General features: G+C 33.5%; 1 protein-coding gene across 1 annotated transcript in view; it reads left to right on the top strand.

The window, feature by feature from the left end:
- MAP2K4 (mitogen-activated protein kinase kinase 4) overlaps nucleotides 1-8,633 on the top strand; it is a 210,196-nt gene extending 201,563 nt beyond the window's left edge. The window contains exon 12 of the mRNA XM_074312045.1: nucleotides 8,133-8,633. Coding sequence (XP_074168146.1) covers nucleotides 8,133-8,136 — 4 coding nt within the window. The 3' untranslated portion in view covers nucleotides 8,137-8,633. The remainder of the gene's footprint in view (nucleotides 1-8,132) is intronic.
- Nucleotides 8,634-12,094: the final 3,461 nt, after the last annotated feature.

The following is a 12,094-nucleotide window of genomic DNA, read 5'->3' as shown; positions in this document are numbered from 1 at the left end:
AAATATGTTGCACATCAGAAAAATCCTATCATTGGAAGGTTTTCATGCTTCTAGAGCAAAGAAACATCTCTTTTTTCATAGAAAAATAATAGCTTACATAATAGCTCACATTAATTTAAATTAAATAAATTCAGCAAACATTTATGTACAGAATATAAAGCTTTTTCCTCAGAATTTGTAAGGAAGATTTTGTAAATCTTAGAGAATTATGTAAATGTGAACTATTATGTGCTAATCCTCATATGTGCCAATATGTTGGGTCAGGTTCTTCCAAGCAATCATCAATCTCATTAAGGGAGCCCTTTAATAATGTAGAACTTAGTCTAATTACACGAGAAGTATTTCAAAATACATACATATATATATATATATGCATATATATATATATATATATACACACATATATTATTATTTTTTAAAAGAAATCCTTTTTCAATCTGTATCTTATGTGGAACAGCCTCCATGATATAACTAGTGTACATTTTTCTGTTTTCTAACTCTTCTGGTATGAATAACCAAGGGATAGTTTAAAAATCCATGATCAGTCAAAAAAAAGTAGGAAAAATAAAATAAATGAAAATCATCTGTTTGTGCAATGATATAAAGTTGACTGACAAGTCCCATCAATATACATACCTGGAACAGGCACATCAGATGAACAAGTTAAAGCTAGCATTTAATAGGAGCAAGAGTAGATGCTGGACAGTATTTGGTTTATTTGGAAAATTGTGAAGTGATTTTACATACATTCTAATCTTCTGCCTGATACAAAAATGCTTCTTTTTAATACATATATTTTCTTGTTGATGATATATGGTTCTAAGTCTCAAAAATCAGTCACTTCAAGGAAATCCTTAGATCTCTTTCACTTCAACTAAAGGCTGTATACACACTTAGTGAATTCATACAAAGAGACACTAAATTTTGACTCATTGTCAAGTGAAAACCTAGACTAAAATACCAATTTAACTGACGCAAATTGTATATAAGTGTAATCTTGTACTCAGTAGTCCATGTTCTGGGAGTGCATACAATTTTGAGGGTTGCCCTCCAAAATTACTTATCTCTCTGGCTCCCGAATCTAGGAAATCTAAGAATATAGCTTGTGTCTAGGTTTCAATAGATTCAGGTAAAAAAAGTCTTTCTAGGTCCCATACAAATACACAAGATAACAGTGGGCACATTGAGTACAAGATAACTTTTATTTCATTCCAGATATGTGCATAAAATGAAAAAAATAAATGAGTCTACAAACACATTCAGAGAACATATAAGGAACTTTAAATGGTCCATGAACGATATTGAGTGATTAGTATTTTCCATATGAGTCCTAAAGTCCTCCAGATTCAGAACTTCCCCACGTTTTGAATTGCCCTTGAGGGAACTAAATTTTTCATAGTTTAGTGAATCCTTTTTATAGAGTCCATGCAGTCCTTCTATACTGAAAAACATTTCAAGTGCAGAAAAATCCAAACCAGTCAGGAAATCCAGCACCTGCTATGTGCCAGGACAAGGGAGACAGGAGCCCAGACCAGGATCTAGGAAAGAACTGTCTAATCCTAAAATGGGGTGGAGAAATCGGGAAACACTGGATCTGTCCTACATAGAAAGTGACAAAACAAAAATAGTTGCAGATCTCAATATAATCCTCTCCAACAAACTAACCAAACTCTAAATAAGAAAGAAATTGGAGATTTGAATAGAATTTTAGAAAATTCAGATAGATCTCTGGAAATTACTGAATAGGAACAGAGTAGAATGCATATATTTTTCAATTGTGCATGGCACCTTAACTATAGAAGAAAAACTTCCCAAACAGTTACAGAAAAATTAGACTTCCTTTACTAATCGTTAGTGTTCCCTCTTTTTTAAAAACAGCTTCATAGATCTACTACCACTTTGAGAAGTAAATTTTTTACCCAACTTGGTAAACCAATTAGAATATGTAGAACATCAGGAAAGAAAATTATATTCTAATAGAGAAAGGAAAGCAAAAATAACCATGTTAAAATAGTGACTTAGAACTAGCAGTGTTTTTAAAAGAAAATTTTAGCTGGGTAGCAGTGTTTACAGAAGTATCTCATGGAGAAAACATTGCTGATCATAACACAAAAAAGTCATATCTAACAAAGTTCCTTTGAAGAAAGGATTTAAATTCCCTGGAGACTAAATAACTTAGTTCTAATGAATCCATGGGTCAAATTTCATCAAAGAAAATGATAATATGTCAAAACTTTGGGTTTTAGCCAAGATAATCCTGAGGAGAAAATTTATATTTCTTAACACTTTCATCAACCTCTCTGAATCTGTTTCTTTCTCTTCTAGAGAAATCAAAATATCAGTTCTTATGTAATAAGATTATTATGAGAACCAATTAAGGTATATGTAAATCTTTTTGCAAACTTTAAAGCACTATAAAAATGTCAACTGTTGTAATACTTATTAGTTATAGTCTTTGAAATCTCATCTAGATAAAGTATTTTTGATAACATTAATTTATTACTATGAGGCACTGTGCTAATTGCAGAATATACGAATATAAGCAACCTAGATTAAGCTCACTCCCAAGGACTACTTTCTAAAGGAGGAAGATAATACATAAAAAAGGGAGGTAGAGAGAAGGGGCAGAGAGAAAATTAGAATATGACATTCTGTAAGCAATGCAATCTCTGAAGATTCAGAGTTTATCAGAAGAATGGGCCAATCACAGCAAGGAGTAACAAATGGACTACTTGAGTACTTCATTAATAACCATGAAATGCAAAAGACCTAGTGAAAAAATTTTAGGATGTTTCATATATCCTCTCTAGAAGACTTATGGGCATGCACAAGAGACTATAGAATGAGAAAACAGATAAATTCCATTCTGTGTCAACCAACAATCCTGTAGTTAAAAGTCCACAAATCTGTAAGCATCAAAGTGGCAACTTGTGGCAGTGAGGATGCATGATGAGGTAACAAAATAACTCTGGGTAGATGAAGGGAAGGTGGGGCGGAGGGGAGAAGATGGATGAGAAAAAAAAAATTCTCTATCCCAACCCAGAAAATAATGACCTTGCTATATTTATGATGGCTTGTCCACATCATTCTTCCATCTTCTCGTTCCCACCCCCATATTTCATGAGATGAAGAATTAGATTCATTTTTCCATTGAAGTCACCTATATCTGGGGCCAGTTACAGGGTTAAGAAGAGACACAACTCAGCTATTTTAGAGATTAGTTTACAAAGTCATAAAAAGCACAATTAAATCAACATTATATTATTGTTACTAAAAATATCACAGGATCATTGGTTAACTCAGGGTGCTAGATATCCCATAGACTAATTTTGTTACTGGCAGTATGCCATGAAATCTCCAGACAGAATCTGCATTAAACTGGGAGCTGCTAAATATAGACATTTTGGTTTGCTCAGAACAATCTGAAAGTCAAAATAACCCTTTAGCTGGGATGCAAATGAGGCATCATCCTCCAGGGACATCACCTTCTGTAAGCCCTCTTTACCATGTCTATTCTCAGTTTTCCCAGCCTTCAGTTCTGGAACCCTTGGAAAAGCCCCAGTATTTGAATATTTCAGGAGATTGTTTAATGTAGTGTTTCAGATGGAAAACTACTTCTACTTAGCTTTGCAGAGAAGTGTCAAATATTTACACAGGCCCCTGCTTTCATTCTTTGGCTGCTTTTCTATGTATTCTGTAGCATCTGGTACAGTGCTTTTTTCCTGCCTCATTGCAGAAAATGAACCTGAGAAAGGAAAGTATGCTTATAAAATTGAGGTGGACAACTTTGATTGATGAGGTTCATGATTTTTCTATGAACTAGTCATCTACGAAGTAGTCATATGGTTCTCTTTGGATTACAACCTTTTGCAAATATGCTGGATAAGTTATGAAGTTTACATAGGAAAGATTCCTTGAAGTCATTCATTATGCTCTACTCCTAGATAATACTGATCTATATTTAACTTAATGATAATCTTGCACATTCCTTCTTAGGAACTTCTTAGGTACTGAGAATATCCTACTTGACTTACTCAGAGATCTATTCTGATGTTACCCTATTCACTTAATCACTAATTAATTATTGTGTCTAGTCTATATTTTCCACCTTAGTGGAGATAGAACACTATTAATCATTTCTTGAGGGGAGGGAAGAGGGAAAGAAGGAAGGAAGTTAAATAAGCAAGGATCCAGTGTCTACAGTGTTCTAAACAATTCACAAATGTTATTTCATTAGAACTTCATAATATCCCTGGGAGATAGGTGCCATTATTATCCTCATTTACACTTGGGTAATTGAGGCATTCAGGGCTTAAGTGATTGGCCCAGGATTGGAGGACTAGTAAGTATCTGAAACTGAATTTAAATTTAGGCTTTTTTCACTCCAGGTCCAGGGCTCTAGCCACTGTATCACCTATCTATCTCTGAGCAATATAATGTCATAGCAAGAACACTGGATTTAGAATTGGATTATAGAAATTTAAATGTGGACTGTTACTTCCTGGGCTATGAGATAACTTACTTAATTTCAACAGCCTTCATCTTCATCTGGATGAAGCTTTTATAGCAGAGACTATAAGTCATGAAGAATATTACAATGGGGGGGAGGAGAATTTGTAACTTCTGACTCCTTGCCTTTCTCCTGGAAAATTAGAAAACATCATTGAAGGATATCACCAGTTCTGTTTACAAGACTCAGAGAAGGAAGCATTTTATTTACAAACTAAAATGTGTGTATGTGTATATTAGGGATCATGGTAAATTAAGAAACAAAAACAAACCAAAAAAACAAAACTACTGGTGGGCAATTTTACTTCATCAAATCTTTTACTGTCACTTTCATAGTTAAGTTTCCTATTTTTTGCTTTCTCTAATATGTTTCCTACTCCTCCCACAATTGTTTTTTCATTGGCATTTCATGTCTGGTCTCTGGCCATCTGCAAAGAATCATTTTTTGATCTGCTTGCAGCTCTTCTGAGCACCCAGCAGATGGAGATAGCTGTTTTCTCAACTTGAAATACCCAGCTCCTAGTGCAGAACACCTCATGCTGCTTCTGAGCAACAGGGGATTTGAGCTTGATTATAAGGACAACAAAAAAGGGTGGCTTATTTTTTTAAACACAATATTCAGGGGAGGGGAGGAAGTTCAAAGAAAAAATTTGGACTCCTGTTTGGAGTAAAGACAATAATAGGTGCCTCAGAAAAGAGAAAGCTGCTCAGTCTTTATTTTGCTTCTGCTATTTTTTTTTTTTTGCTAATATCATATGATCTTTATTTTTGCTTAATACATTATCTTACATGTATAGATTTTTCTAATATTGAACCAATGTTACATTCCTGATATAAATCCAACCTATCTGCTATTTTTTCTAATTTTAAAAAGCATTTTTATTTAAAATTTTGAATTCCAAATTCTGTTTCCCCATTTAGCTATTTCTTAATTTATGCACATCCTTTTGATTTCCAATTATTAGCCACTACAAAAAGAACTTATATATATATATATATATATATATATATATATATTTTTTTTTTTTTTTGTATAACCAGGAAAAAAGGATTTTCCTTTTGGATTGTCTTCAGAATGAAGACTTAGTATGTCACTAAGTCTTTATTATTTATTTATTATTATTATTTATGCTAGATCAAAGGGTAGTACCAAATTGTTCTCTAGAACAGTTGGATCAGTTCACAACTCTGCAAAAAATGCATTAGTATCTCCTGGAAAATTAGAAAACATCATTGAAGGATATCACCAGTTCTGTTTACAAGACTCAGAGAAGGAAGCATTTTATTTACCCTTCATTATTTGCCTTTTTTTTTTTTTTTTTTTTTTTTTTTTTTTGTCATATGCTACTATCTTTTTAAAGAAGGATAATTTTAAATTTGAAGAGACAACCAAAATTGTGAAGAGGAAATTGAAACCAAGATAAGTAGTAAGATTGAAAAATAGTCAATTTTTTAAACCCCTAATTAATTTAAGTCAGTAGACTTAGACAAATTACATCCTTAGATACTGAAGAACTAGTAGATGTGATTCTGAAATGCGCTTGATGATCTTTGAAAATCTATGGAGAAGTGACCAGAAAAAAAAAAAAAAGACATTCACTGATTTTCAAAGAAAGGGAGTCTGAAAATTATAAATCAGTGAGCTTGATTTTGACTTCCAAATAAATTGTAGAATGTAGATGGTTAATTTACACCTAGAAAAAGAGAAATAATCAGAAAGTCATCAAGGTCTCACCAGCAACAGGCCATACCAGATCAATATAAATTTCTTTCTTTGACAAGTTTACCAGAATGATTCATCAGGGGATTGCCAAATATCTACTTTACCTGGCATTTAGCAACACATAAAAAATTCCCTCACATATCCTTATGAACAAGATAAAAAGATGTGAGTTAAATTGTGGTATAATTTTTTTTTCTTTAATAGTATTTTATTTTTCAAATACATATGAAGATAGTTTTCAACATTTGCTTTTGTAAGACTGTGTTCCAAATTTTTCTCCCACCCTTCCTTATCTCCTTCCTCCCAAAGACAGACAGCAAGCAATCTGATATAGGTCAAATATGTGCAGTTCTTTTAAATTTATTTCCATATTTTTCATGTTGTGCAAAAAAAAAAAAAAAATTAGACCTAAAAGGGGAAAAAAACATGAGAGAGAGAGAAAAAAGCAATGCTTAGATCCATATTCAGTCTCCATATCTCTGTCTGGATGCAGATGGCATTTTCTATCTCATCTATTGGAATTGCATTGTTGAGAAGAGCCAAGTCTATCACAGTTGATCCTTACCTTGTTACTATGTACAGTGTTTTCCAGATTCTGCTCACTTCACTCAGCATTAGTTCATATAAGTCTTTCCAAGCTTTTCTGAAACTAATCTGCTCATCATTTCTTATAGAATAATATTCTATTAGATTCATAACTAATTCATAACTAATTCAGCTATTCCTCAATTGATGAACATCTCAATTTTCAATTTCTTGCCATTACAAAAAGAATTGCTATACACATTTTTGTATATGTGGATCCTTTTATAATTTCCTTAGGATATAGAAACCCAAATTTCAACTTTAGGAAGCTATATAGTGACTTGAGAATCAGAGAACTTAGGAAGGTTATGCTTATTATCAAAAATATTGTTAAAGTAAGTAACCAAAGTGAAGTAAAAAGTTTATCCTCCCAAAAAGCTGGGACAATTTTGTTATGTGTTCTGGGCTTATATGGTGTTTTTTCCCCATTGGACCAGTCCATTGTATTTCAAATGATGCTATTGTCAAATGATTGACATTTGACTTTAAAACCAAACCAACTTTTTTTCTCTAATTTATCTCTCCCTCCTCCCTTCTCCTCCCCTCCTTCCTTTTCTTCTCCCTCTCTTTATCTGTCTCTCTCAATATACACATACACACACACACACACACATATACATATTGGTATTACAAGTTGGGGTAGGCAGCTAGGTCGTGCAGTGAATAGAGTGCTGGGCCTGGAGTCAGGAAGACCTGAGTTCAAATGCAGCCTCAGACACTAAGTTATGTGATCCTGGGCATGTCACTTAATTCTGTTTGCCTCAGTTTCCTCATTTATAAAGTGATCTGGAGAAAGAAGGCTAACCATTCCAGTATCTTTGCTAAGAAAACCCCTAGTGGAATCATGAAAAATCAGACAACATTAAAAAGCTGAACAAAAAAGTTATCTTTATTGGTTTAAATACTACTGTTGTGCAATTCCTGTATTTATCTGTATGGTGAATTTCTTAAACGTTTGAATCTTTAATTATTTGCTGTGTATTAACATACGAAAAAGTCATTTGTACTTTTTGCATGAATTGAAGTTATGCATTTTGTGTGTATTGTTATGTATGACATATTAATCCAATAGATTACTTGCTGAAGTACTATGCATTTGACAGTTGTATTAATATTGTCAAGTTAATGTGGGCACACATGGAGCAAATCTAGAAACAATGAAAACTAACGAATTAAGGAGAACTTTTGCATTTCCCATTGAAAAGCATAGTGGTCTCCTAATAACAAAATATAAGAATGAGGATATTTTAAGGTTATTGGGCAGAAAAGTGAATGTTTGGAATGTATATAACTTAGGCTCCTGTTTTTAAGACAGGTGAGGAAACTCGGGAAGTTTTTCTAACACTGCCTTGGAATTTTGACCATGGAAATATACCTGAGAAAATGACAAAAGTTTTTCCTGGGGATTTCAGACTTGTCCACTCTCTGAGGGTAAGGAATTGCACTAAAATATAGAAGACATTGCTACAGAGAGACTGAATATTCACAATTATACTTAAGAACTTCATCTATGAGTAAGGTGGAGAGTGTATACTCCTCCTGAGATGTGCAAATACCTCAGACCCAATATTAGTTTTTTTGTGTTTTTTTTTTTTTTCCTCTGCATATGCACCAGGCCCAAAAGGAACAATCCTGGGGGACTTGGATTAGAAAAGCAAGAACATACCATTGACAGTTGGAAGGCTCCTGAGGCAGAAAGTTAGATTTTCAGTCTAAGTCAGCAAATTAAATTCTTTTATGTTATTCCAACTAATTTATACACTATTGTATACCTTCATCTAAATTACTCATAAAATAAAAACTATTATTCAATTTATTCAGTCTTCTATTTATTATAAGACTTATTTTTTAAAATTTCCCCCAATTATATGTAAAAATAATTGTCAACATTCTTTTTTTTTTTACTTTTGAGTTCCAAATTCTCTCTTCTTCTTTTTCCTCTTATTAAGAAGGCAAGCAATTTCATTTAAGTTATACATGTGCAGTCAGTCATGTAAAGCATTTCCATGTCAGTCATGTTATGAAAAAAAATCAAACAAAACTACCCTAAAAAAAAAAACCAAACACCTTTTTAAAAAAATTATGCTTTTTTTTTTTTTTTTTTTTTTTATTCTACATTCAGACTTTACCAGTTCCTTCTCTGAGAATAGGTAGCATTTTTTTCTTAAAATCATAAGTCCTTAGAATAGCTGTCATTCACAGTTAATCATTGTACAATATGCTCTTACGGTGAACAGTATTTTTCTGGTTTTGCTCATTTCACTTTGCATTAGTTCACATAAATTTTTCAAGATTTTTCAGAGATCATCTTGATCATCCCTTCTTATAGCACAATACTGTTTCATCACAATAATACATTACAATTTGTTCCACCATTCCACAATTGATGTGCAAACCCTCCCTCCCCCCCAGTTTCCAAATCTTTGCCACCATAAAAAAGAACTTCTATAAACAAACATTTACATATAGGTCCTTTTTCTTTCTTTCTTTCTTTTTTAATCTATTGGCAGATCTATATTTCTGGGTCAAAAGGTATTTATAATTTTATAGCCCTTTGGGCATAATTCCAAATTGCTTTGCAAAATAGTTGTATCAATATATAATTCTACCAACAGTGTATTAGTGTCTCAATTTTCCCACTTTTCCCTTTAACATTTTTCATTTTCCTTTTCTATCATATTAGCCAGTCTGATAAGTATATGTAAGCATTTTTTTCATACAACTTTAGATAATTGATTACCGTCTGAAAACAGTTCATATCCTTTGTTCATTTATCAATTGAGAAGTGGCTCTTATTTTTATACATTTGACTCAGTTCTCTATATATTTTTTAAAAATGCGTCTTTTATCAAAGAAACTGCTGTGAAAAAATTTTCAGTTATGATTACTGACTTTATTTTCCTCCATCCTATTTACTTCCTGTTTATTCTATCTTTTCTTTCTAAATGTTTTATATCTGACTACTGCCTCCCTCAATCCTCCCTATCAGCTGCTCTGTTTTTTACAATCACGTTTTCTTCCTACTGTTCCTACTGTCCTTTAGAATAAGATAGATTTCTATGCCCAATTGAATGCATGTGATATTCCCTTTTTGAGTCAATTCCAATGAAAATTAGGGGTCAAGCATTGCCTATCTCTTCCAACTCCTCCTACCATCTCCTCCCCACTATAAAAACTCTGTTGTGCCTCTTTTATATGAAATAATTTACCCCATTCTACCTCTTCCTTTCCTCTTCTCCCAATCTATCCATTTTTCTTACCCCTTTTATTTTTTTTTTACATAATTATCTCACTATATACTTATTACACCTGTGTCCTCTATGTATACTTTTTCTAAATATCCTAATAATGAGAAAGTTATTAAGAGTTATAGGTATCATCTTTCATTATAGGAATGTAAAACAGTTTAACATTATTGAATTCCTTATGATTTTGCTTTAAAGTTTACATTTTTATTCTTGAGTGTTGTATTTGAAAGTAAGATTTTCTATTCAGCTCTGGCCTTTTCATCAAGAATGCTTGGAAGTCCTCTATTTCATTGAATGTACATTCCCCCTCTGAAGGATTACTCAGTTTTGCTGGGCACATGATTCTTGGTTGTAATCCTAGGTCTTTTGTACTCCAGAATATCATAAGCTATGTTCTCATGACTGTTGCTCAATGATATTTGAATTATTTCATTTTGGCTGCTTGCAATATTCTCTCCTTGACCTGGAACTCTAAAGTTTGGCTGTGCTGTTCCTGGGTATTTTCATTTCAGGATCTCTTTTAGGAGGAAATTGGTGGATTCTTTCAATTTCTATTTTACCCTGTAGTTCTAGAATATTAGGCCAGTTTCCCTTGACAGTTTTTTGAAAGATGATCTCTAGGCTCCTTTTGTGATCATGGCTTTTATTCCTTAATAATTCTTAAATTGAATATCCTTGATCTATTTTCCAGGTGAGTTGTTTTTTCAGTGACATATTCTGTAATTTTTTATTTCTTCTCATTCTTTTTGTATGGGACAGGTACTAGACCCTCCTTCCCAAATTAACTAATAAGAGACATCTTCAGGTACAAAAAGAAAGCATTTATTTAATACCTGCAGAGAGAGGCCCAGACACACCTGGGAAGCATCCCAACTCCTGCCATATGCTTCTGGAACCCAATCAGCAGAAAGTAGAAAGCTAATTAAATGGCAAAAACCCACACCTTTTCATTGTGATGGGGGTGAACCCTGAAACTATGTCCCTTTTAATCTATAAAAGAAGGGGATCTTAAGTTCTCCCATGGGAAAAGCATTCCCAGACAAGCCCTTCCCAAATTAAGTGGTTTCATTCAATCGAAGAACTTGGTCAAATCACCCTCCATTGAAATTGAGATCTTTTGGGGGTGGCCTAGATTCCCTTCAGGAAGTTCCCAGACTCTGGAAAAGCCTTCAAAATCCCAGTTAAGGGATTTTATTCTACTGGAGATCTCTGCCTGAGAGTCCTCTATTAATTAGCCCAGATAACTCCCAGCCCCAAGCCTCAGACTGCTAATAAAAGACAACTCTGAACTCCTAATCTTTGCAGAACTCTGAAACAGGAAGTTGCTTTGCCAAGGAAGCTCTTTTCTTGGCAAGGCTACCTGCCAGGATTTTTGCCCACTGTGAAGATATTCTCTTCTCAGTGTTAACCTTTGCCATTTCCCTAATAGGACCTTGCAATTAAGAAGTCTCTCTTTCTAGCAAAGTTGACTTCTTAGCACCAATAAAATTCCCTTTTCTGCCACTCAGATTTTCGGGTTTTTTAATTCTTTTGCATTGGACCTGCTCCAACCAGAGGGATTCCCCACCCTAATTCTCACACTTCTTTACTACAACTAGCTTCATCATTTGCACCTCATCAATTAGATAGGTCACCAATGTTGTCTGCTTCCTGTGGGTCACATCACTTCCTGCAACTTCACTATCCCTGGGTTCAAAACTGGGAATAGGGATCATGTGACTTTCTGAAACCTGAGGCCCAAGATCTCATCTTCCTGCTCTGGGAATAGGGATTATGTAATTTAGGCCTAGTCTCAATACTGAGAAATACTTCATCCCATCTGTCCCATTCATTTTCATTTTTTTTTCTTGTTTTATGATGATTCATTTTAAAAGAATTATTGTTTTCAATGAATTTTTGTATCTCTTTTTTCATTTGTCCACTTCTACTTTTTGGAGAGTTCTTCAATGGATTTTTGTACCTCTTTTTACATTTTTGTCAATTCTGTTTTGAATGCCTAGCAAGCTGGAGCAGCTAGGTGGGGCAATGA

The sequence above is a fragment of the Sminthopsis crassicaudata genome, chromosome 4, assembly GCF_048593235.1.
Source record: "Sminthopsis crassicaudata isolate SCR6 chromosome 4, ASM4859323v1, whole genome shotgun sequence".
NCBI lineage: Eukaryota > Metazoa > Chordata > Mammalia > Dasyuromorphia > Dasyuridae > Sminthopsis > Sminthopsis crassicaudata.
This window is presented reverse-complemented; position numbering and strand designations above follow the sequence as displayed.